Source organism: Lissotriton vulgaris, chromosome 5 (assembly GCF_964263255.1).
Source record: "Lissotriton vulgaris chromosome 5, aLisVul1.2, whole genome shotgun sequence".
NCBI lineage: Eukaryota > Metazoa > Chordata > Amphibia > Caudata > Salamandridae > Lissotriton > Lissotriton vulgaris.
This window is the reverse complement of record NC_141693.1, coordinates 269,831,382-269,858,210: the sequence shown is the minus strand read 5'-3', so window position 1 is coordinate 269,858,210 and position 26,829 is coordinate 269,831,382. Positions and strand designations below refer to the sequence as shown.

The 26,829-nt window shown below is 50.1% G+C and overlaps 1 protein-coding gene across 2 annotated transcripts in view; it reads left to right on the top strand.

The window, feature by feature from the left end:
- Positions 1–26,829, top strand: part of UBE4B (ubiquitination factor E4B) — a 1,174,709-nt gene that overhangs the window by 332,762 nt on the left and 815,118 nt on the right. For both annotated transcript variants that reach the window (XM_086921364.1, XM_086921363.1), the window contains 2 exons: positions 4,240–4,354; positions 5,151–5,234. In XM_086921364.1, coding sequence (XP_086777490.1) covers positions 4,240–4,354; positions 5,151–5,234 — 199 coding nt within the window. The remainder of the gene's footprint in view (positions 1–4,239; positions 4,355–5,150; positions 5,235–26,829) is intronic.

The following is a 26,829-nucleotide window of genomic DNA, read 5'->3' as shown; positions in this document are numbered from 1 at the left end:
TCATCCCAAACACAGACCCTGAACTTGCATGAGTCAAGAGCTGGTTTGCTTTTCAGAGCCTTCAAGGGTCTAGCTGCTCTATATCCTAAAAATAACAGTGCAGGTATTCCTCTGTGGGAAGCTGTACACCTCAGAACCAAATGTAAGTTTTCTGTGTGCTTTTAACACATGTTTCTTAATTTTTTAGTGTTTTTTTACATACATTTATCTGTTTTTATGAAAAGTTTAAAAAAAATAAGCTTTGTATTTTTATAATTTTAGAGAGGTTCTATCTCAATTGAAAATGTGTTCTCTTCAAAATTGTCATTTTGCTAATTGGGGAGACTACTATGTTTCAGTGTGCTTTTTGTGTGACATTTAAGCAGTTCTTGCAACACTTGTTTGGAAGGAGTTGAAAAAGAAAATAGTGTTGTAATATCTATCGTTGTTGCAGTCAATTAATATTACTGAAGTTCTGCTTTTTTACTATGCTGAGCGAAACTAAAAGTACCAGAATTCCTAAGGAAAATGCAGGATTAGATTAACTGCTCACATCTAAAATAGGATTAACTGAGAACTTTGACTTTGTCCCATGTCAAGTCCCAGCCTACATTTAGTGTTTCTTAAGTCCATGCTCCAAAGTTTTTTTTAATTCTTTGGTGTAAATAAAAATGTGTATAATCCATGACCACACTGGGATTACCATCAAGTGGCCTTTTCCTCCAGTCACATCACATAATTAAATGATGTATTAATAAAAGCAGTATATATTGTCACACCAAGGGAGACTCACCTGAATTCCTCTTGTGGTTAATCCTTAGTATAAGAAAAGATGACTGTGTGACTTAATGGGGAGAAGGGGATTGCGAGAGTGAATACCTCGCGCTCCTGTGAAAGAAAGACAGGTGGGTGTTAAGCCTTTTTAGCTGGACCCCCTCAAGTTCTAGTGCCAAGGCACACTTCTTCGGCCAGGAGATTTACTCTCCAACAAGAAAATCATAATTTCAGACAACCATACATGAATGCTTTACAATCAGCCCAAGGTGCAAGTCCTTACTGAAACTTACCAACCAAGAATTACTATAAGATATTCAAGCCCATGTGAAGGGCCCTTGAGCACTGACCCTTGCACATATTTTTTTGCCTCTGCTCGCATGATTTAGAAATCTTTATCTGTCCTTATTTGGACTCAAATTGTTAGGGGTTTCTTGAAGAAAAAAGGAATACCAAAACAGAATTGCTTGCGCATGAAACAGCAAATAGATGATTGTAGTCAAGTCGATGGAAGAAACTTGGCTCCAGATGATCGACCAGGTTCAAGGGTTCAATATTGTTGGAAGCTGTCCCGAAAGGACAGAGTGTCAAGAGGGTTACAGGCTTGCAGCTTCCATGCTAAGATGTCCTGATTATACTTGTCGCAGGAGTCCGGGTTCGGAACCAAGGTATGATGGGAGGCACATCTTAAGACTGATAAAGCCAAGCAAGAGACAGAGTTTGAAAGCAGTATTTACAGCATATTCTGCAAGTATTAATCTGAAGCCTTCTTGAAGATTAGTGTTTCCTGTCAATTCTAAGGCTGTCTTTGGAAGAAGACTGGTGCAGGCAATGCAAGCCATTAGTTAGATAGCAGGGCAGTTAAACAAATAAACAACAAGCAAGCACATCTGGCAACCTTGAGGTCAGCAGTAAACAGACGGTTTTAACTAATCAGCCCCACTTGTTTGTTCAAACAGAAATTCCAAGCATTTGCACTTGCTAAACAGATCTTGAAACAGTGCACTCAAACTAAAGTACATAGCATGCCTAAATAAAATACACAGCAGAGAACATGGCTAGGGCCCAGCTAGAAAACAGTGAAAGGTTCATGGCATAGTAAATGGCAAGTACCCAAATACAAACCAGTGACGACAACTGGAAACAAAGAGCACTTGGTGGAGACTAAGGTATAACATATACATTAGTGGCCCAGCATTTTAGCATGAGAGGCCCAGAATACCCATGAATTTAATGATCCCAGACATTATAGGGCTCAGTAGTCTAAGTCAGTACTTGAATCAGTGGCCCGAGACAGTACCTGAATCATTGGCCACAGATAGTAAAAAACATCTGTTGCTACAGACCGCAATGCTATTTAATTTATGTTGATAGCAATACCCTGCATCAGTGGCCACTGATAATATAGGCTTCAGTGGTCAACGGCATTACATGCATCAATGGTCTCAGGCAGAGAAGTGCATCAGTGGTCCCAGGCATTGTTGTGCATCAGGGTTTCCAAGCAGTAATGTGCATCTCTTGTCCCTGCTGCTAATGTGTATCAGTATCACTAGCCATTACTGTGCATTAGATATCAATTATATTAAGATACATGAAAAGCTGCAGTCTTTAAAGTGCATTAATGGCCACATACAATAATTTGCATTTAGGCTGGAAGGTGCATCCATGGCTGAAGCATCCATTAATAGCCCTTGAATGTAAATATATCAGTGGCTCAGGCACCAGTGAGGGCCCCAGGACGTAACATTTGCAACAGACCCTGATTGTAATATGCATCAGTGGCCTTAAAAAGTAACCTGCACCAGTGACTCCAGGCTGTAGTGCTACTGAGTAGCCCCAAGCTGTAACTAGTGTCAGTGGCCCCAGCCATTAAATCAGTGTCTCCAGATAGTAACATGCATAAGTAGCTCCATGTTGTAATAAACATCAGTGGCCCCATGTCTTTATGCTCATTCGGTTGGATCATTAAAGTGCTTTATGTAAAACCACTCTGTTGCTCGCTTTCTCTTTTTCTTTTTCATCTGGTTATCATGCTGACCAACCAGAGTCCTCTAAGCTCAGCAAGACCTGCAGCTCTTACTGGCATAGCAAAAAATAAATTACTCCACATCTGTTCTGGTGTGTGCAGCACTCCACACCAGAGTTAATTTGTACAGCAACAACTCGGTAGCTCTGCATGCGAGTGCCAGAGCTGCTCAGTTCCTTGCTGTTCTCTGTGAAAACAAGGTGCAGAGCATACTGCAGGCCAAGTCTTGTCCATGTCTCAATTAGTTTGTCCTTTATGACTGACCCACAGGTTGCTTGGCCAGCGACTCTCCTGGAGCTCTATCATTAAGAGCCACCACAGGAGCTGCAGTTGCACCATACAACACACAAGAGACTGTCTTGCAGATCGGACTGGAGAAGTTGCCAACCACAGTTCCAGGGACCAGGGCCTATCACCCTGAGATCAAATGTAATAAATTCACTGGACAAGGCCACTCTCCTTTTATGTTCATAACCACTTTGGCTACATATGACTGCAAGGAGAAGCGTCTAGGGCAGGTAGGCAATTTCTGGTAACTGCCGGCATGATGGAGGAGAATTATGCTGTCAGCTCAGTCAACCATTTGTGTTATTAATATGGGACCAAGTAGTGACGATTGGAAATTCCTAAAACGTGTTATTTTAACAACCGATTTTTGATTGGATACGTTCTGACATCCAGCACATAGTGGAAGATATTCAATATGAATTTAATAGCGTCAACCATGACTGGGAACTAGTGTTAAAAGTAAATTCTCTTTCCTTCTTCATCATTGGCAACTTCATAATTAATAGTTAACCAACACACCCAGCATCCCCTATGTCGAGTGTGTGTTATGGTCTCACAAGAAGATTTATTTGCAACTGTCAATCTGTTGACTGTAGTAGGGAATTGGTAATGTTGTCCGGGTAATGGTCTCAATTGTGTATCCCACATTCTTTAGGCAACCTATTTTTAATAATGATTGAAAAAGAAAATACATTAAATAAAACATAATTGCATTAATGAAGTATTATTTTTTAAAGCGTTTTCGATACCCCTGTGTCTACTGCATTTATTTCAGTTATTCATGCTAAGGATGTCCAGTTTATGCTAAAAGCTAAAGCATTTCTCACGCTTGAAGATCTTTTTAATAGAGGGTGGGACTCATGAGCTAAATACAGGAATGAGATCGGGCATGATATCTGTTAGGTGAGTGGACCCCAATTATTGTAGAGATGCATTGGCAAATGGTATGGATATGAAAAGTCTGATACATTTACTGTAAGACAGAATGTATTGTCCCTCCTCCGGTTTGAAGGCTTCTGCAGTGCCTTGTATGCATCCTAGAAAGTTTTGTGGTTGTTTCTGAGGTGGATGCTGCTGCACCCAGTCCAAGGCTCCGAGACTTTTGGAAGCCTTTTCCTCCATCTTGGCTTACTCTCCTAACCATAGTGCGGTACTCCTTTTCCCCTGTGCAGGTCTGTGCGGCAGCAGTCGCTCTTGGTACCTTACATGCTATGCCGGAACCTGCCATCTGGATTCATCCAGGAACTCATGCGAGCCACACACCAGGACGAAGAGGTGTTTCAACAGGTATAGTCTGACATACTTGAGTAAGTTGTAGTTGTGAACAGGAATAGAATAATGGAAAGAGTGTTCTTAATATGATTTAGCAGGGCTCTCTTCCACGGTGGAAACACTCCCGTCTAGGGAACAGTATTCAGATTTATGTAGCAAGGCCCTTTGTTGTACCAAGTAGAAGGTCTCAGTTTGACAGAGCAGATCCTAGCTGTAAAAGAGCAGTACCACCTATTAAAGAGACTTGATGTGTTGCTATTTAGAGGGAACTTCAGCAGCATACCCTTCCCAGAGGGGGTCTGTTCATGCTATTTGCTTCTGACTGACGGTAATTGCCCTACTCAGTGGTACAGAGTCTGTCAAACTTGGGCAATCAAAAATCTTAGTAGACCTGCTAATGTGTTAGTATGTGGTGTTAAGGCCCTACACAGATCCTGTCAGTGGATGCATTAGCCCACTGAGTCTCTGAACCTGGCTGAATTTCATCCCATTTGAGTCTTTTTAGAGTTTGAAATACTGTTACTTTCAAGAGTGATAGTTCCCTCTTCTCGTTTGCACCACATCCATGCTGAAGTGCTTCATTCTTCCAGTGTTGCTGCGCCTCTCTCTATCTTCCAAACCCCTTGCATGTGCACAGGTATGCCTTTGTTTTCCATGCTTTACTATGTATCACCCTTTCTACCTCCTTTCTCTTCTTGCACTTGAGTGTTTCTCCTTGCCTTTACTCAAGTCCGTTTCTGTGCATTTCCTGTACTGATATCTCATTGCTGCCCCTGCACTGATGAGTTTTTGCCTTTGCTTTATCTCTTAGATATTTACTCCAATATTACAAGGCCTGGCTCAGGCAGCCAAAGAGTGTTCTCTCGACAGTGACAACTTCAAGTACCCTCTGATGGTAAGGCAACAACTGCTTTTTTTATCATGGCCTTGGTATACTCATTGATAAACACTGTAATCAAGACCTATTGGTCTTAGTCACTAAAAGCAGTCTTGAGCAATATTTAATTATTAAATTTGATTTTGTACATATTATTTATAGGTTAAAAGAAATGCTTATGTTGAACCCGTTCTTACTCTCCTGCTTAGGTTTGTCAGCACTATTGTTTTTTCCTTCTGTTAGCACGGCAGGACAAAAATGACTAATGAAAGTGCAGAAAGGGTGCCATTTGCGGGTAGAAGGTACTTTGCTCTACCCTGCACTCGTAATAGGAACGAAAGAGTGAAGGCTAGAGGTCAGAGGTGAAGCAGCATTTGCAGAACCCTCATTATGGTACAAATTGTATGATTGGTGTGGTGGGGCACTTAACCTGTATGTTTTTGGAGAAATTAATTATAGGAACTAAACCCCCAAATGTTGCAGATTGCATTTTTTCGAGGGAGTTGTATGCATGTTAATGTAATGTATGAATGGTTGGTGAATGTCACTGAAATGCTAAACAGTGTTGATTGCTTGTATTACTATAGCTTGTATGCTTAGTGAGAAAGGAACAACCGGAGGAGGTGACTGCATGTCGTAGTTAGTTTGCCCTACAAGTCATACAGGTTTTATTTTTTGAGTCCTGTATGAAAATGGATAATTATTTGAAGTGACGGACCACCCATTTCAAGGATTATTCAAAACCCTTGTCAAGGTGAACCCTCAAAGTCACTATGTTAGTCTGAATTCAATCCACAGATGCTTATGCCACAGAGCAGAGGGGTTTACCTTGGGGGAGCGTTTAAATTATTTATGCATTCCCAAAACAGTAATAGTCAAATGCAAAACAATAAAAATACCAAAACCAATTTGAAAATTAGAGTAAAATGTAATAAACAAAATTACACCAAAATGACAAAAATCCAGTAAGGAGAAACAGCGAAATTAAAAAAAACTTTAAGTAGGAATAGCACTAAGAATCACAAAATGGGGGGGAGGAGCCAAGCTCGCGACCGCGATGGCCGCACTGTAGCTCTGTTCCGCCAGCCTTCCTGCCCAACACACATATCCTGTAAAGCATCCTGCCCCGAGACGACACACTCGGGAAGAAATGGAAAGGTGAAGCAACGCTCGTACTCACCGTCTGACCCGGGAGCTCCTGCGAGCTGCGGATCCGAAGCTGTGCTCCTGCTTGATCCAGGGCCTTCGCGGCGTGGAGACCGGGGACTTGCCTGTGTAGGTCGGCCGGAGTGACGGTGTTGGCGGCGGCCCCTGGTGGAGGAGAGGGGTCGGCTGGGAGAGGCCGTTGAGCGGTTATGCCGGTGGAGACTGACCGGGCCCGGTCCAGCGGCCGGGGGTCACCGTGGTAGGACGCGGCACTCCGTGGATAGGGGAAGACCGCGCAGGAGGATACCCCCTTTGTTGCCCTGTCCGGCCATCTTGAAGCCCTGCGCCCGGAGTCGGCGTGTGGCGCCCACGGGGCGGTGGCGCTGGCGGACCCCCCTTTTGGTGGCTCTCCTTTCTGCACCCTGGTTGCCATTTCTGGGGCTCGAGTGAACTCCAGCGGTGGTCTTGCTTGAGAGCCCGCTCCAGAAGTTGAGGCGTGTGGAGACGCGGCTGGACCCGCAAGATGGCGACCGACGCCCTGGGTCACGGATTTACTCAGGGTGGTGAACTCGTGTCGCTGAAGTGCACGGGGGCCTGGTCCTGTGAGCGTGAGCCCACGCTTGGCGATGTCCTTGACGCCCTACAGTCTTTACATGTGGCCATGGCCCCCGTCGCCCCTGTGAAAGATAGACGGTATGCCGCCATTTCTGTTGGGCCGTCCCTCATGAACGCGGCTCGACTTAGAGTGTGCGCTGCTTCGTCCCCCTCAGTTGCTGCGGTGAGTGCTGCTGCCGTGCATCAACAAGACTGTACGCCTGCGGCCCCGAATCTCCAGGTAGCTTTGATTGTGGCTGGCGCGGGTGTGGGCTCCACGCTGGGGCCCTGCTCGAATGTTCGGGGTGCGATGTGGATTGGCGATTCGATCTGCTTCGGTGAGGTCCCGTTGTTACCTTGCGGGGGAGACTTTACTTTCCTGTGCGGCGAGACTGCACCCTCACTGTTTGCTGCTCCAGTTGTCACTAATGGAAAGTCTGGATTGCTGCAAAAAGTTCTTGCTTTGCTGCTGGTTGCCGGGGTCCTCTGGTTTACACCCTTGTCCGGTTTTGTTCCGATCGAGTGACCTCTCCACCTTGAAATGTTTGCTGCCCACAACTCTATCACGTATGGTGGCGATGACTAGGAAAGGACAGGGGTGAGCCGGACTGAACCCGGAGGACTACTGGTTAACGGATGGAGATGAGGAATGCCCCCAATCACGATAATATGGACGATTCCTTTGGGGGTTTATGATACCTGAGACTGTGTCGATCTCGTTTTGATATTGCATAAATGTGTGGGAAGGTGGAGGGCAGGGGCCGAACGACTCGATTGATGGTCTCCTCCCTCCCTGGTTCTTTTCCCTTTTTGCCTCTTTTGTTCCTTTCCCTCTCTCTGACTTTTTCTATATTTCGGGTTTCCTATTTAGGGCGACAGGCACGCTGCTGGGGGGGTAGGCTGTAGCCTTCTGCAGGGGTGCAGGGCGGGGTGGGTGGGTTGGGGCCTCTTATCTGTTCCTTTTCCCCTTAGTTCTATGGCTCTTTTGTGTCCCTTTATCGGGGCGCCGTGTCTGTGCGTGTCTCCCATGGTGTGATTGCAGGTGGGGATGGGGGGCGAGTTGTTCTTCTTTCTACGGTATTGATTGCACATATATTATGACTTGCACGCCCTAACCCCGATAGCCGGATCCTCAGTCACTTTGCGCGCCTTTATCGCTGTGGGGCGCGTGCAGCAGCGCGGCATTCTTTCTTTTCTTCTTTGTAATACAGCCCCCCCCCTTTTTTCTTATTATTTAGGTTAGTATAGAGGATGATTGTAACCACTGTTGCTGTTCTGGTTCCTCCGTTATGTATCAGTACGATAATTAGGTGGTCGGTGGACAAGCGACGGGCCACGGTGGGCACTGATTTGAAATATGGCGTCTATTTCTGGATTGATGTGAACTGTTGCTGATAACCGTCTTTATCGATGCCTTTATGTCTTGATGCCGGATTCGTAGCCCGCTATGGGAACATAGATGATTAAAACTGCAACTGATCCTGCTATACTCCCTATTATAAAATTAACCTTCTTTGATCCTGTTTTCAGCGGTCGTGCTCAACTTTTCTCAGACTGAACTTATTGCTTGCACAATGCTGTGTGCTACCGGGAAACCTCCTTATTGATTTATGTGCTTCTCATAATGTGTCGTGGCCGGCCTGACTGGTTGTAGGCCCGTATTTGTATGCTCTTATCTGCACAATAAAGGTTTAAAAAAAAAAAGAATCACAATGTCAATGGTCGTGGTAGACCTAGATCTAGGTGCAATTTAACGCTGACTGCGATGGATCATGGGTCAGATCCTCCATCGATTCATCCTGATCAGATTCTACCTTCTGACTTTAGCCCTCTGAGTCCCATTCCAGGACAGGAGTACAATTCTAAAACCCCCTGTCACTTCATGGGAGGAATACAGAGACTGACAGTGTATCAGGATAAAGCCAAACAGCAGGATCCGTTCCAGATTCAGTTGCCACTGGTCAGCTAGGTAGTTGCAGGAAAGGTCTACTGTAGCTTATTGAATCCCCATCGCTTGAATAGGGGTTAAAACCTGGCCATAAGAGGGGGCACGTTCTGTCCTTGAGGACTCCTTTCAGGTTACTGAGAGCAGGTCCTCTTCTGATCTTCTGCATGTACTGAAAGAATTCTGAAGTCAGTGCCTGGAGATGCCACATTTATGCTTGGAACCAGCTAGTGGGTGTGAATGACTTATGAACACATTCTGAAAAATGGGGCAAACGTTCCTGGGGCCAACACTACCCATTTTGAGCATTTTCAAGATGGCAAAAGTCTTCACCCACCATTAGCTGGAATTTTAGGACTGGGGGTGTGTAGGGAGCGTGCCTTTGTAATTTTAGTGTGCCTCACACCTAGCACTAAAATCCAGTATGAGACAGCCACTGTACTTGCGCTAAACCCAGAGGCAGAAGTCTGGTAATACAAAAGCAGGATTAATCAGCGGCCTGATAGTGAATACTCAAGAACTGTTGTGGTATCCTGTGTATCCAGTTTTGAGGTATCTTTCATAGATTCACATTCATGAATCATTCCCACTGTACCATAATCAAGCAGTTTGATTTACCTATCAAGGGCTATAATGGCCCTTGGCGGTCAGTTTATCAACCTATCTATGTCCTTTTTAAACAAGGACCAAACTTCAACTAAAGCCAGTCTGCTGCTAGCACCCACAAAAACATTCCCAAGAGAGGCTGAGTCCCTCGGATTTTCACAGCATGTTGTGTGTGAAGGGAGTCTCCTGGCGCTCTGCTCAATGTTCTCATTTGAAAAGCTTTATTCATCTGGATATTTCTATTCTGTCTGACAGTAAAGACCTTTTCCATCCCTGCAAGACCTGTGGGAAGGAGAGAATTCATGTGGATGATCCATATAAGGACAGCCTTTACTTTGAGGTAAAGGTGTGCAAGATTTGCCGCACTTTCTCCTCGAAAACACTGAGTGACAGGGAAGGGAGGCCTGTGGCTTCAAAAACCCAAGAATCTGAAGACATCCTCTAAGGAGAACAGTGATTCTCTGCCAGGTCTCCGAAGAGGGCTAGATCTCTTGAAGGAGATTCCGAGAAGCCCAATAAATCTTTCAAGACCTCACCAACCTCACAGCTCCAATGAAAAAGGAGTAACAAAAAAAATTCTCCTTAGAGACCTCTTTACCTGGCTCATAGACGACTCCTGCCAGGGACAGAAACCACCCTCATGCCTCCTTCGCTGACCCACCTGAGCCATAAATTCTGTTCAAAACTCCTCGACAATGACCTCTCCGTCGATCACCAGCACTACTATCTCTTCATCAAGGCAGCAGTTGACAGCGAAGACGATGACTATAGCAGCCATTAGCGCTCCCATATCTTCAAAGATAGAGGCGTCTATGAAGTTACAGTCGACGATTGCATCAACGTCACTGCTGTCGACAGTGGGTCTGGCAACGCTCTCTTTGACGACGATCCTATCGACTGTGGTCCCGTCAACGACATCGACCATGATAATACATCCGACTAAAGCAAAGCCTATGCCTCTAGCGATGAAAATAAACATTTCTAAGATTTCCAGAACCTCCCTCCACCCTGAGATCACCTTACCTAGCAAGGTCTCACCCCTGCCTTCAAGCCATCTACTGTACGTTGAGGAGTGTTATGATGACGGCTGCCTGTTTTGCCCGGCTCACAGCCCTTCAGAGCTGAATGTAGAGTGTCAGGAGGAGATGAGGAGTATCAAGCGGAAGGGCATTGCTTCCAACAGAATTATCCTCCACCTCCAAGATACTACAAGCCACGAGGATACTATTCCGACCCTCCAGCTAAGCAGGACACTTCACATCTTTCTGCTTTTTTTGCACAGGATCTCCAGGCATGCTCTCTGGCTATAGGAGGCTGTTTCCACATCCCCTCGAAGAGCAATCTGCTGCGCCACCACCACCTGATACCGCTCTGGCTCCACTACATGTAGGATGACACCTGCGTCTCATGAAGCCATACCACCAAGGGATGATCTATCATCCTCTGAAGATAAAAGGGACGAGGGTGAAATTCCAGACAGTCAACCACTTCTGGATGAAAGGGAGGACTACGTGCCTCAAACTCCATCCCCACCTCCACACACCCAGCCGATTTGCCTTCGAAGATATTGGACCTTTCCTTAACCTCATGGAGAGTGGGACAACTGTGTTTCATCTCCCTATGTCGATAAAGCAGTCTGATTGCTTCCTCTAGGATTTCAAATATCAGGCCAGAAGACCGGTATGCTCTAGAGCGATCGTTAAACACGTTTGGTAGGAGGGAGTAAAGGTCATGTAAAATCCGGCCACTGTTGCAGCTGTCCTTTTAGTCATCAACAAAGATCAGAGCGCCTGAGGACTCCCATCATGCTTGACAGGACACCTCAAACCTGGCTTGGTGATCTCGCAGTCGGGGCAGCGGATGTCTAAAAACCTGTTTACTCCCATTTTCGCACCACCTGACAAGGAGGGGCGCTGTCTGGATAACATCAGGAAGAGGTTTTGAACCATGTCTGCAAATATGGGTTCGAGGCATGTGGGCTGCTGAATTCATATCTGTGCATAGATCGCCGCCTAGTGTTGGGTCCGGATGATTGCACATTGTTGTCCTGGAAGAGTCTTCGAAGTATCACGAGATAGGTGGCTCCTCCCCTGGACTACAGTGCGCATGGGCATCGCCTCCATCCCCAGATTGTTTTTTTCCGCCATTGGGTTCGGATGTGTTTCGGTTCCCTCTGTCGGAACCGATAGTTGTTCAACTTTTCTACTCGAGACCAAAAGGTCTTTAGGCTGGGCGTCGGTATAGTTGCGTTCGGGTTTCTTGTCTGACTCTCAGCTCCGAACTCTTGCTACCCTTCCGCGTGCTTTCGGCGCGGACGGGCCTACACTACATTTCTGCTATGGAGCGGACACCGTTTAAGAAGTGCCCGGTGTGTAACTCCAAATATTCACACCTCGACGTGCACCCCGTGTGCAATACATGCTTGTCACCGGACCATAACGAAGACAGCTGCATGGCGTGTTCGAAATTCCGGTGCAAGAAGACTCTGAAGATTCGTCGAGCCAACAGGCTCCAGGCTAAGTTCTCGGCTACCGCGGCGCCCCCACCAGACGACATCTTCCAAGAATCTGTTGGAGACGAGGACGACGTACAATGTTCGGAATCTGGTCCCGCGTCTGAAGGGGAGGCCTACGACGCGGGTGATGAGGACTTTGACGAAGTCGCCGACGAGGTAGGGGACGACGAGCGGGCTATTGCCACTGTAGGGGATAGCTCGGAGGAGGAGCATCCCCAACCAGACTCAGGGGTCAATCCCCTTCATACGGCCCAGGTCGAGGGATCGCCTTCGGGCCTTACCCAAGATCTACTTATAAGTCCTACGTCCCCGCCTCCGGGCCCGGTCACGGACATTTCTGAGGCGCCCCTCTCGTTGAAGAAAACGAAAGTAAAGCTGTCTGGTCACGCACCCTCGGATGCGAAACCGAAAGTGAAAGTTGCGCTGGGGCAGAAGATTCTGGAGGCGTCAACTTCCAAAAAATTCAAGATGGCCGACTTGAAGAGCCACGCCAAGATGGCCGACCTGAAGCCCTCGGGGTCGGCGCCGAAGGCGAAGTCGACCGACGCGTCTGCGTCGGCGCCGAAAGGGGTCGTGGACCCGAAGACGGCTCCAAAGAAGCGTCAGGGCGACGACGCGCACAGGGCCCTTGGGGACAGGGCGCGTGAGGTGTCGGCCCCGAAGAAGGTGCCTGCCATCGATCCGACTCTCGACGCGGGACAATCGCTCGAGCCGGTCAAGCCCTCTCCGGCCTTAACGAAAAAGGTAGCGGAATCCCTGCAGCGGATACGGAAGGGCGGTGTGGTTCCCGATCAGGACACTGTGGCGCCTAAGCTCACGCCGAAGCCTGCGAAGGCGCAGACGCCTATCCGTTTTACCCTGCCGCCCAAGTCGACGCCGAAGGCTTTCGCGCTGAAACAGGGCGGGCCCTCGAAGGAGGTATTGACGCCGAAAGCTGCCTTGGTGGTGTCAAAGCTTCGGCTCCAGCCGCTTGCTGAAGAAGAACGTCGTGAGGTCATCATCGACGCCAACACCGGGAAACTGTCTCTCCTCAAGAGGAAGATCACCACGGAGCCGGTGTTGGAACATTTTCGGATCCCTCTCAAAAATAAGAGGGACTCTGCGAAATCTTCCGCTCTGGTAGAACCTATGTCTCCACAAGCCCTAGGACACTCGCCAACGCATTCCGCCGCAGGCGATGCGGACGACGAAGACGCCGAGTACAACTATCCGGCGTACTCGGATCCGGAGGAGGAGCACGAACCTTGGTCGGCCGGAGGCGACCCGGCGGACCCGCAGTCGGGCCAGGACACGCAACTTTTTGCGGCCAAAACGTCCCCGACGGAGGACTCGCGGCCTTCAACGCTCTGCTCGAGAGAGCTGCGGCTAACCACGACGTCGAGCTCCACTCTGACCCTGTGGATGTGGACTTTTTATTCGACACTTTCTCAGTGGCTGAGAAGTCAGTCAAAACACTACCAATGCTTAAGGGGGTGCTCAAACACGCAACGGAGGTCTTCAAAGAGCCCACCCGGGCGCGTGTCGTCAACCCTCGCATTGACAAAAAATATAAGGCAGCGCCCTCGGATCCAACCTACATCAAGGGACACTTGCCACTGGACTCGTTGGTTGTTTCCAACGCTCGGAAGAGGGCGAACTCTCAGACCACTGGTGACGCTCCTCCCCCAGACAAAGAGTCCAAGATCTTTGAGGCCTCAGGCAAACGAATTGCTGCACAGGCAGCTAATATTTGGAGAATCTCTAACACACAGGCCCTACTTGCACGCTATGATAGGGCTCATTATGACACCTTAGAATCACTACTGCAACACTTGCCTGACCAGTACAAGGAGGCAGGAGAGATGCTGATTCAGTAAGGAAAGCTCATCACGAATGCATCTATAAAATGTGCACTAGATGTGGCGGATACAGCCTCCAGGGCGATCAACACCAGTGTGTTGCTTAGACGGCATGCTTGGCTTAGAATTTCAGGGTTCAAACCCGACATTCAAACCACAATACTGAATCAAACAGTTAATCCTGACCACCTGTTTGGCCCTGAGGTGGATGCGACACTGGAAAAGATGAAAAAAGATACGGAAACTGCCAAGTCTATGGGGGCCCTCCAAAGTCAGCAGTTTTGGAGTGGTTTCTTTCGCCGCTCCAATTCCAGAGGCACCTCAAGAGGTCAGGCATCGCAGTCCACACAGTATTACAAGAGTAACACCCAAACCTCGTACAGCAACAAGGATAGAGGTGGCTACAGAGGCAATAACGTCAAGGGCAGGGGACGTGGAAACAACAGCTCCAGGTCCACCACCGCCAACAAGCAGTGACGTCTTGTCACTGCCCCCCGACCATACAACACCGGTCGGGGGGGAGACTCCAGCAGTTCCTGCCAGCGTGGAGATCCATCACCACGGACAGGTGGGTCAAGTCTCTTATCCAGTACGGGTACTGTCTGGAACTTACTTCCATTCCACCAAACATACCCCCAAGGAGCCGTCCTATGTCCGGCGAGCACTTGACCTTATTGCAGCAGGAAGTTCTAGTCATGCTGCAAAAAGGGGCAATAGAGCTCGTTCCATTGCAAGAACGGGGAACAGGGGTTTACTCCCTGTATTTTCTGATCCCCAAAAAGGACGGATCCCTCAGGCCCATCCTGGACCTCAGGCCCCTAAACTGGTACATTCTCTCGGAGCACTTCCATATGCTCACGTTACAGCAAGTACTCCCCCTGCTTCAGCAGGGGGACTTCCTGGCTACGCTGGATCTGAAAGATGCATATTTTCATATCCCCCTGCATCCTTCCCACAGGAAGTATCTCAGATTCACGATTCAAGACCAGCATTACCAGTTCAGGGTTCTGCCGTTCGGGGTCACCACGGCGCCAAGGGTTTTTACAAAGTGCCTAGCGACTGTGGCGGCGCATCTCCGTCGCCAGAACGTCCACGTCTACCCCTACCTGGACGACTGGCTCATTCAAGCAAAGACAGAACAGCAGTGCGTCGACCACGTGTCACGCACCATTCATCTCCTGCACGAGCTGGGATTCTCTCTGAACTACCCGAAGTCCCATCTCCAGCCCGCCCACGTGCGACAGTATCTGGGCGCGACAATAGACACTCTGGCAGCCACTGCGCAGCCAAATTCAGTGAGAATCGCCAGTATCCAGGCGCTGATCCAGCGGTTCAGGCCTCAGCACTCGCTTCCAGCGAAGGTGTTCATGCAGTTGATAGGCATGATGGCCTCCTGCATCTCCATTGTCCCGCACGCGAGACTACATATGCGTCCGCTTCAGGAGTGCCTTGCACGTCAGTGGACTCAGGCTCATGGGCAACTGACAGACCTAGTGTTGGTGAGCGGTCGGGCATACAACTCTCTGCATTGGTGGAATCCACAAAACCTTTGCAAGGGCCGACCATTCCAAGAGCCTGTGCCACAGATTATCCTGACAACGGACGCCTCTCTCCAGGGATGGGGAGCGCATGTACTCCAGTACACAGTGCAGGGACTCTGGACACTACAGCAAAGGAAGATGCACATCAATGTGTTGGAACTGATGGCAATCTTCATGGCCTTGAAGGCGTTCAAAGTACATCTGTGCAACAAAGTCGTGTTGATCCGGACGGACAACATGACGGCCATGTACTACATTCAGAAGCAGGGAGGCACACACTCTCCGCAGCTGTCTCATCTGGCTCAGAGCATGTGGAAGTGGGCCATTCAGAGGAACATCTTCCTCATGGGAGAGCATCTCCCGGGCAAGGACAATCAGATGGCGGATCTGCTCAGCAGGCACAGCCATCAAATGCACGAGTGGGAGATACATCCATCAGTACTCCAACCGTACTTCCAAAAGTGGGGTCATCCAGAGATAGACCTGTTCGCCACGAAAGAGAACGCAAAATGCCAAAGCTTCGCCGCCAGGTTCCCACACCCGCAATCACAGGGCAATGCGATGTGGATGAACTGGTCAGGCAGATTTGCGTACGCTTTTCCCCCAGCACCTCTGATACCGCAGGTGGTACGCAAGCTCAGGCAGCACTCGATGACGCTCATCCTGGTTGCCCCAACGTGGGCTCGCCAACCATGGTACACCACGTTTCTGGAACTCTCCGTGGTACCGCATCAAAGGCTTCATCTCACTCCCAGCCTTCTGACGCAGAGCCATGGCGACATTCAGCACCCAGATCCGCAACAGCTCAACCTGGCGATCTGGCTCCTGAAGTCCTAGAGTTTGGCTACGTCAATCTTCCTCCCGATTGCATGGACATCATTCGGGAGGCAAGGAGGCCCACTACTAGAGCTTGTTATGCGGCTAAATGGAAGAGGTTTGTCATCTACTGTGTTAACCACGGTATTGACCCGCTAGATGCTTCCATTCAAAACATCATTTGTTACTTGTTCCACCTATATCAATGCAATCTGGCGTACTCTTCCATCTGCATTCACTTGTCTGCTATGGCAGCATACCTCCAAAATAGGCAACACCTGTCACTCTTTAAGGTCCCTGCTATCAAGGCTTTTCTGGAAGGACTCAAAAGAGTCATTCCACCAAGGACCCCACCAGCTCCAGAATGGAACCTCAATGTGGTTCTTACAAGGCTGATGGGTCCTCCCTTCGAGCCACTACACTCTTGTGAGCTTCAGTTTCTGACTTGGAAGGTTGCGTTCTTAGTAGCAATTACATCGCTACGGAGGGTTAGCGAGCTGCAGGCGCTCACCATCCAAGAACCTTTCTTCCAGGTGCATGCTAACAGGGTTGTGCTCCGTACTAACCCTAAATTCTTACCCAAGGTTGTATCTCAATTCCATATGAACCAGACAATTGAGTTGCCGGTGTTTTTCCAAAACCCAGAGACGCTGGCGGAGCGGATGCTCCACACCCTTGATGTTAAGAGAGCCTTGATGTACTATGTAGACAGGACAAAAGATTTTCGCAAAACCAAGCAACTCTTTGTTGCTTTTGCCACACAACACAAGGGAAACGCTATCTCCAAAGCTGGGATCGCTAGGTGGATCGTGAAATGCATTCAAATCTGTTACGCTAAAGCTAAACGCACTCTCACTATCCCACCAAGGGCCCATTCCACCAGGAAGTTGGGGGCCTCTATGGCTTTCCTAGGTAACATTCCCTTAGAAGATATCTGTAGAGCAGCCACATACTCTACCACACATACTTTCACTAAACACTACTGTGTAGACGTGCATTCCAAACAGCAGGCAGCTGTTGGTCAGGCTGTTCTCAAAACACTTTTTCAGACTGCTGCAGCTGGCACGGGCGGCCGCCGCTAATGGAGGGACTGCTATGTATTCTATGCACAGATATGAATTACGCAGCCCACATGCCTCGAACTGCAAATGCTACTTACCAGTATGCATCTGTTCTTGGCATGTAGGACTGCTGACATTCATATCGCCCACCCTCCTCCCCGGCGCCTGTAGCAGCTGCAGTATTCATTCATATGTATATATATATGCTCATAGCATGGTCATCACTCACATACTTCACTCCATCTCTGCCAATGGCTAAAAACAATCTGGGGATGGAGGCGATGCCCATGCGCACTGTAGTCCAGGGGAGGAGCCACCTATCTCGTGATACTTCGAAGACTCTTCCAGGACAACAATGTGCAATCATCCGGACCCAACACTAGGCGGCGATCTATGCACAGATATGAATGTCAGCAGCCCTACATGCCAAGAACAGATGCATACTGGTAAGTAGCATTTGCATACGTGCAGCCAACTCGCTCGCTATTCTAGGGCACTACGACTGCCAAATGTGGTCTTATATCAGTGCAATCATCGACCTTATCCCTGAGGCTAGACGGACGGAAGCAACAAAGATCTTGTTGGAGATCAAACAAACATTGTCTGAAATTATAGACTTCGCCATGGACATCACCTCCACAGGCTTCTGTCAGTTAGCCGGCGCAGCTGTCTTACGGCACCATGTGTGGTTAAAGGGAACTTCATTTAGCCCTGAGGTTCAGTCCAAAATATTGGACATGGCTTACGGCATGGACACGCTATTTGGCAAGCACGTCAATGATGCTCCACTTACCATTAAGGCGTACACTGATATTGCACAATCTTTAGGCACTCTCTAATACCGCAAGGCACCTTTTAGAGCAGCGTGTGGGTGTGGTTTCTCTTCATGTAGGGGCAGATACCATTGCTCACAGCAGTGTCAGACATATCAGCCACAATACAATACAATAGAATAGAGGACAGGATACCAGCAACAATCATATCAGAAATACTCTACAGCTAGTTTCTCTGAACAAGGCCTCGTAGAAGACCGCTCCTCAGAGCTGGACACCGGTGACAAAAGGTGACCTCTAGGAATGAGCTTCGACATCCCATCACCCTGTAGGTGCGGTAATAGCCTATTGCCTCCCTCATTGGCAAGCCATCACCTCAGATAGGTGGGTATTGAACCTTGTCACCTATGGCCATACCCTGGAGGTGACAAAAAGACCCCCAACTACTCCGCCAAAGGGAGACACTCCCCCTCATCTTCACTTATTGCAGAAGGAATCTCTCTTTATGCTCTCCAAGGGAGCAACAGAGAAGGTCCCAGAGGCTCAGAAGGGAAAAGGATTCTATTCCTGTTTTTTTCTCATACGTGAGAAATCAGGCGAGTGGAGACCGAGCCTGGATCTCTGGAAGCTCAACAAATTCCTCCGCAAGCAATCCTTCTGGATGATAACTCTCTGCATCTTTCTTCATTGCCTCAACAACGGAGGCTTCATGACTTCTCTAGACCGGGAAGACTCTTACTTACGTATCCCCCATCCATCGGAACACAGCAAATATCTTCGTTTCACAGTAGCTGGTACCCATTGCCAATTCAAGGTCCTTCCCTTCGGTCTCAAGTCCGCACCTGGGATATTCACCGAGTGCATAGCCCCAGTAGCAGCAGCACTCAGGAAGCAAGGTCATCAGACTTTACCTTACCTAGATTTTCCTGTTAAAAGCCTCCACACCAGGAGAAGCTGCCTAGGCAACAAAGCCTATCTCTCGCTGTTTCTCAAGCTGGGCCTCACTGTGAATTGGCAAAAGTCCTCCACCACTCCCAGTCAGACAATGGCATTTGTCTGAACCGATCTTGACCCCAAACTGAACAAAGCCTACCTCTCCTGAGACAGACAAATAAGGCTGGCGTGCTTTGCTCAAAGCATTTCTTGAAACCAGCGTGTGACTGTTCGTCTCTCCTAGACATGATCGCCTCAAGATGTGACCGTTACAAGAGGAATTACAGCTCCAGTGGATCCAGTCAGAGGGGTCCTTCGAGGACTTGATCTCCATTACTCATTGGATATTACCCACGCTGGCATGGTGGGCTCACATACCACATCTCTCTAAAGGCCTCCTGTTTCTACCTCCAGTGCGGGATTTCATCATCTGAAAGAGACACGTTGGTGATATATTCCTTACTTTAGAATATCCCCAGGCGTCAGACTGGATCCAGGGGTTTTTCTGCTTAGCAGTACCTCTGCGCTCCAGTAGGTGCCGTCCTGAGGCTCCGCGTCAGTCACTGGCATCGTAGGCGCCTAGATGATGTCACGGAGAGTATTTAGGCGCCAAACATGCACGCTGACGTCCGTTCTTTCTTTTTCCACGCCAAAAGCTCAAATCCAGATTGAGCACGTACCTCGGTCATTTGTGGGCCACTTTTTGAGACTTTCTTGTCTCTTAAATTGTCTCCTGGTTCACGTAGGGATGCCCGGCTTCAAGTCTTGTGGGTCGTGCCGCCGTAATATGTCAGTGGCGGACCCCCATGATGTCTGCCTCTACTGCCTGGAAACCGACCATGACTCCTGGGAATATCGAGACTGGCCAGCCATGGCCCCGAAGGCCTTGCGAGAGCGGACCCGGAAGTTGCTGGATGCCTGGCACTTCTTTCACCACCGCTCGGGGTCTAGAGGCCGTTCGCGGGACCGGAACCGTCACTCTTAGGGGCGCTAGAGGGCGCGCACGCAGAATGGGCGCACTGTAGTGAGGCTCCTGCAGCCTGGCCAGAATATCCTTAAATTATCCTTACCGACCAACACCAACCCGACTTATTTCATGCAGCAGTGTCGCAGATGGTGACCTGCAGCTCCGGTCAAAATTTAAAAGAGATCCGACCTCGCAGACTCAAGTTATAAGTATTGGAGTGGCAGACCGAGGGGGGCACCTGAACTTGATGGATCGAGCGGCGGGGAGCGAGCGGCTACTTTACACCGCAGCGGCCCACGAGGCGCGCAGGCCTCAGGAGATAGAGCGACAGAGAGACCCCCAACAGGAGTCGCGTCTGGCAGCACCGGGATGACATAGAGCGCTGCTGCGCTTCTCGGTAACGCCCGCGGGGCTTCTGGATACTGAAGGGCTGAGCGACGACATGCTGGCTTAAGGAGGCCGCGGCTCTACAATGAGAGGCGCTGTTTTTTTTACTGGGCGAAGGTGAGGTGAGCCTAACAGCGTGGAACACGGCACCGGTGGGAACAGGGAGCACAGCCGAAGCTCTGAGGTGGAACGGAGACCCGCCGCACGTATCTGGCTGCAATAATATTGCTCGGTCTAACAGGCTGACTGAGTAATGCACGGTCCGTATTAGAATTTGCCAAATGGAGTCACTATTTTGTTGGGCCAAGGACTCTGATGTGGCATAGGCACTCTACAGGTACCGTATATGGCATTGAACCCCCCCAGCCTCCATAGCGGGCGCTTAGCGTCCACTTGCCCCGTGCTGGGACGGACCTGGCGGAAGCGGCGATAAGTCTCGAGGGGAGCGGCCCTGATGCGCGGCTGGTTGTGCGGCCGGGAGCCGGGGGATACCAACAGCGGGAGGCCTGAACACGCACACAGGCCTGAACGGCGGCACTGGGTCGGCACTCAATATCGTGGCATATGTACTGCAGCGGCAAGGAACGGCAACAGTGGCATTTGATGGTGGAGGGGAGCTATTTCTCAGCTACCCTCGGTGTTAGCGCATCGGAAGCATAGAGCCCTAAAAGTGAGGAACTACACCAGAATTGGACATCAGCCAGCGGCACAGTTACGGCGCAAACTCTCGATCAGATAAGTGATTTACATATTACCTCACACTGTCTTACAGCTACGCAAATAGGCCCTGAGGACATCTGAATTTTGCTGTTGCTCGCCTCGGTGCCACATAAGCGAGGTGATAGTACAGCCCTCCTGCTAACCTACCACGTTTTCAATTAATGATAATTACGCCATAAAGTGCCAGCATATAAGCGGCGGAATCTGACCGTAGGTCCTGGCAGAGCTGACTGGCCTGTCTGCCTTCACGGACAGTAGATTTGCAATGCTGCCTGCTTTGGCCCAACCCTGGAGGCACTGCCACTGGGGCCACGACAACAGGTCGCCCTTGCTGCCGCGGAGTGACTGCTGCTGCCCACAAAAGCTCCCCACGCCCATTGTACTGGGGAAGTAAGGACTAATACCTGCCTATATATCCTCACTTTATTGACGGACTACGCCTTTTGAGTTGCCACGGGACTAAGGGAGGTGAACATCATTTTACTGGAGTTAGTGTATTACGCTACTATTTCCGTTCGGAACCGTCGCTCCTCGGGCGCTAAGTCTTCACCTACAGATTCCGGTAAGCGACAACATCCCCCCATAGCTCCTCGGAGGCAGACGAGGGTGACAGGGGCTACCCGCCATACTCAGGTCCGTCGGCGAATCCCGAACAGATGCAAGAATTTCTTGTTGCCATTGACGGCCTTATTAGGCCTTGGTCTCCCGTCTGCGGGCCCCGCTGTCCTGTGTCCAGATCCTGGTGGCCCGGTGGCACCGCCTCTGGCGCCTTGGCTCAGACCACAGCGCCACAAGGTGCAGCACCGCTGGCTCTGGCCCCGGCGCTGCCCTTGGCTCCGGCGCCACACTGGGTGCTGTTTATCCCGCCCCTACCCCGGTTCCCGGACCATTTTGTTCCGGCCTGGGATCCCCATTGGGATGCGGCTCCAGCGCGGCCCCGGCTGGCGCAGTTGCCTCTTCCAGCGCCCCTTCCGGAGCCGCTGAACCCCTCCCCAGCTCCGGGAGCGCCGGTGGATGAGAACTACTCTAGGCGTCATCGCCCAGTGCCTGATGATCCTGCCTTCTTGGTCACTCACCCCACGCCTCACAGCCTGGTCATTCAGGCCTCGACTACGCAGATTGCCTTTCCCACAGCTCATCCAGATAAGGACTATAAGAGGCTGGACCAATATGGCAAGACACTGTTCTCCTCGGCCAGCTTGGGGTTGCGGTCGATTAACACTGCCTGCTTGTTGGGCCGCGGTGTGGGTTTCGGTAGCTGAGGTCTTGCCTCAGTGTTCGGATGAGGTCCAAGCTGTCTTTTCCTGACCTGTTGCGGAGGGCAAGGATGCGGCGATGTTTGCAATCAGGTGTGGTCTGGACACCACTGATTCGTTGAGGAGGGTGATTTCCACGACTGTGGCGTTGCGGCGCCATGCCTTGTTGCAGTCTACCGGGTTATTCGCCTGATGTCCAGAGCTCGCCAATGGACATGGTCTTTGATGGCTCCCGCCTCTTTGGTGACAAAGCTGACAATACCCTGGAGCGCTTTAAAGACTCACGGGCCACGGCCAAGTGTTTGTGTCTTTCCACGAAGAGCCCTGCCACGTCTGGGTTTCGTTTGTTTCATGGCCAGAGTAAGAACACCCAAGCATGCTCCTCCATTAAGCCTGTGCAGAACCAGCCCCAGCATGGCCGCGGATGTGGCTTCCGCAGGGGTGGGTCTCGTAACCAGTGAGCTGGTCAGTCCACTTCCACCCCCGTTTCTTCCGCCTCTAAGCCTTCCTAATTCAAGCTTCAGGGAGCACCCCATGCCGGTGGTACGTCACCACCTCCGCCACTGGCGCAAAATTACCTCGGACAAGTGGGTTCTGCAGATAATCTGCCACGGATACTCGCTACCCTTTCTGTTCCCCCCCCCCCCTCCCCCTCCAGCCATACCACCTCAGTTCCACTGGCTGTCGGGGGGGATCATTTGGCTCTTCTCCTTCAGGAAGTCACTGCCCTCCTGGCCAGAGGGGCCATAGAGTGCGTTCCCGATCAGGGAGTGGTTGTTATTCCCACTACTTCCTGGTCCCCAAGAATGACCAGGCCTGCGCCCCATCTAGGAGCTCTGGGACGTAAATCGCTTCCTCCGGAAGGAGAAGTTCAAGATTCTGACTCTGGCCCTGGCTGCCCTGGATCCTAGAGACTGGATGGTAGCGTTGGACTTGCAGGAAGCTTATTTTCTCATCCCTGTCCTGCCATCCCACCAGCGCTACCTGCGGTTCATGGTAGGCCAGGAGCATATTCAGTTTGCCGTGCTCCCCTTCGACCTTACCTGTGCCCCTCTGGTGTTCACGAAGATGATGACGGCGGTCGCAGCTCATCTGCGCAGGTCAGCTGTGTCAGTCTTCCCCTACCTCGATGACTGGCTGTTGAAGGCAGGCTCGCCCCAGGCAGTTGTCACCCACCTCCAGACTACGGCTGATCTCCTGCATTTGCTGGGGTTCTCCATCAACGTGCGAAGTTGCACCTGAGCCCCTCTCAGAAGCTCTTTCATCGGGGCTGCTCTGGATTCAAAACTGTTTGGGGTCTATTCTCCCGAGCAGTGAGTCCGGGATATTCAGGCTAAGACTCCACTCTTTCGGCCTCTATCCCGGGTTTCAGTCAGGATGGCCCTCTGGCTTCTGGGCCTGATGGCCTCCTACATACTGCTGGTGACACATGCAAGATGGCATATGCGGGCGCTGCAGTGTGACCTGAAGTTCCAGTGGGCACAGCATCAGGGCAACCTGGCCGATCACGTCCAGATCTCAGAGGGCGCTGCGCGACAGTTGCAGTGGTGGCTCACAAATCGCGATTGGATCAGTGGCAGATCTCTCTCTCTCTTCCCCAACCGGAGCACACAGTGGTGACGGATGCGTCCCTCCTGGGATGGGGAGGTCACATGGGAGAGGCGGAGATCAGAGGCCTCTGGTCTCGGGCGGAGTCCTGGCTCCATATCAACTTTCTGAAGCTGCGGGCGATCAGGCTTGCACTGAAGGCATTCCTTCCCTCTGTCCGGGGAAATGTAGTGCAGGTGTTCACGGACACCACCACCGCCATGTGGTACTGCAACAAACTGAGCGGGGCGGGGTCCTGGACCCTATGTCAAGAGGCTCTGCGCTTCTGGGCATGGCTGGAACATCAAGGCATTACCTTGGTGATTCAACACCTGGCAGTTTCTCTGAACTCCAGGGCGGACGAACTCAGCTGCCAGTGCTTGATGGATCACGAATGGCGCCTGCACTTGGACATGGCGCAAGGTCTCCTTCAGCAATGGGGAGAGCCTTGGTTAGATCTATTTGCCACCGAAGAGAACGCACAATGTCATCAGTTCTGCGCGTTGTAATTTCCAAAGTGGCACTCGCTCTGCGACGATTTTCGTCGCGAGTGGAGCTGCGGTAGTTTGTACGCCTTTCCGCCAACACCACTTCTGCCCAGAGTGCTGAAGAAGATCAGACGCTACTGGGCCCAAGTCATTCTTGTGGCTCCGGACTGGGCCCGAAGAGTTTGGTATCCCGAGCTACTCAGTATGAGCATCGATCCCTCGATCTGCCTGCCACTTCGGAAGGATCTTCTGTCGCAGCAGCAGGGTACGGTCCTCCACCCGAACCTTTCCAGCCTCCACCTCTATACTTGGAGATTGAGCGGCGACAGTTTCAATCTTCTTCCCGAAGTCTGTGATGTCATTCTGGCAGCTATGTGTCCCTCCACCAAATCGGTGTACACCTGTAGGTGGAACAGATTTGTGGCATGGTGCACAGCTAAGACTGTGGATCCCCTTTCTGCCCCACTTTCTGAGGTTCTTCTGTTCCATCTCTCTTTGGCCAAGCAGGGCTTTGCTCTGGGCACTACCAAAAGTTATCTTTCGGCCATCTCTGCCTTTCTAAGGCTTCCAGATCAGCCTTCTTTTTTTAATGTCCCCAGTTGTTAATCATTTTCTTAACAGCATTACGCATACGTTCCCACCTGTGCCCTTCATAATTCCTCAGTGGGACTTGAATCTTGTCTTGACTTTTCTGATGTGCGCTCCCTTTGAACCCCTTAATAACTGTCCCTTACGTCTATTTACTCAAGACTGCTTTCCTGGTAGCTATCCCCTCTGCTAGGAGAGTGAGTGAGCTCCAGGCTCTTTCTTCCAAACCTCCTTTCCTTTCTGTTCATCCAGACATGGTGGTTCTAAGGTCCCTTCCTTCTTTCTTGCCAAAGGTTGTCACGCCCTTCCACATCGGGCAGACCATCACTTTGCCCACCTACTTTCCGCATCCTTCAAGGGAAGAGGAGAGGCTCCACCGTCTGGACGCAAAACGTGCACTTGCATCCTGTCTGCAGCATACACAGCAGTTCCGGGTGGATGCTCAACTCTTTGTTGGCTATGTGGGAACCAAAAGAGGTCGGGTGGTGCACAAACGGACCATCTCCCAGTGGGTCGTCTGTGCATCAAAGCATGTTAATCCTTGGCCAAGAAGGAGCCTCCTGTTGGGCTGCGTGCCCATTCGACCAGGGCAACTGCAGCCACTACTACCTTGGGACGCGGCGTCCCCTTGCAGGATATTTGTCAGGCAGCTACCTGGGCCTCATTGCACATGTTTACAAAGCACTACTGCCTTGACAGTCTGGTCCGGAGAGACTGCTTCTTTGGCCGTTCTGTGCTCCGTGACTTTCTGGTGTAATCTTGTTCGCAGACCCACCACCGGGGTTGGTATTGCTGTGTATCTATTCTAAGGTAAGGAATCTATCACTAACGTGTCTCTTTCAGATGCACAAGTTACTTACTTGTTTAATGATATATCTGTAAGAGACATTAGTTAGTGATAGATTGTTTACCGCCCCACCCATCCTCCTCGTCCTGCGAACTGATTACTAGGGTTAAGGTCATCCCCTTTTAGGGCCCTAGTTTTATGCACCACTTCTCAGTATCTTGCATGGCTCTGCGTTTCGGCGCGGAATAGTTGTGTACAGGACGGACGTCGGCGCGCATGGGTGGCTCCTAAGTACTCTCTGTGACGCCATCTTGGCGCCTACGACACCAGTGACGGACGCGGAGCGGCAGGACGCCGCCTACTGTCGCGCAGAGGTACTGCTAAGCAGAAAAACTTCCGGATCTAGTCTGACGCCTGGGGATATTCTAAGGTATGGAATCTATCATTAACTAATGTCTCTTACAGATATATTGTTACACATGTAAGTAACTTGTGCTTCAACTCCGGAGTACTCTCATTGCCAAGATGACCAAGATCAGACCTCTGCTCTGAATTCAACCTGGAAGCACACAAGGTCTCTTTAACTAGCATGAACTCAAACTCTACAGGTGACCAACAGCAGGAAAGTAATGCCCCTCAAGCACCACAGCCAGCTGTCACCCTCAACATACTTCCTACATTGACCATGAGACAGGCCACATTGTCGCCATTCTTCCAAGCGCATCAACATTAACACTCCATAAAAAACATAGGATTACATTTGAGGATTCAGAAAAGTACAGGGTAGTCCGCATTCCAGAGAGAAGTGTTCACCTTTGCAATACCACCACCCCCACAGCTGTATCTCATTAAACTTGCGTAGTTTGACTCAGAGGAAACATTATCTCAAACCTACTGCCCATACTCCCATATATCAAGGACTAGGGATATAAGAAGAACGAGAATGTTGGGTGGACATGCAAAATAATGAACCACTGGAGCCATACCCTGTAAGGGTATCACTCCCTGATGACATTTAATCTTACAATGTGGTAGTTATAAGGGCTTCACAGCAGCCCAAATATT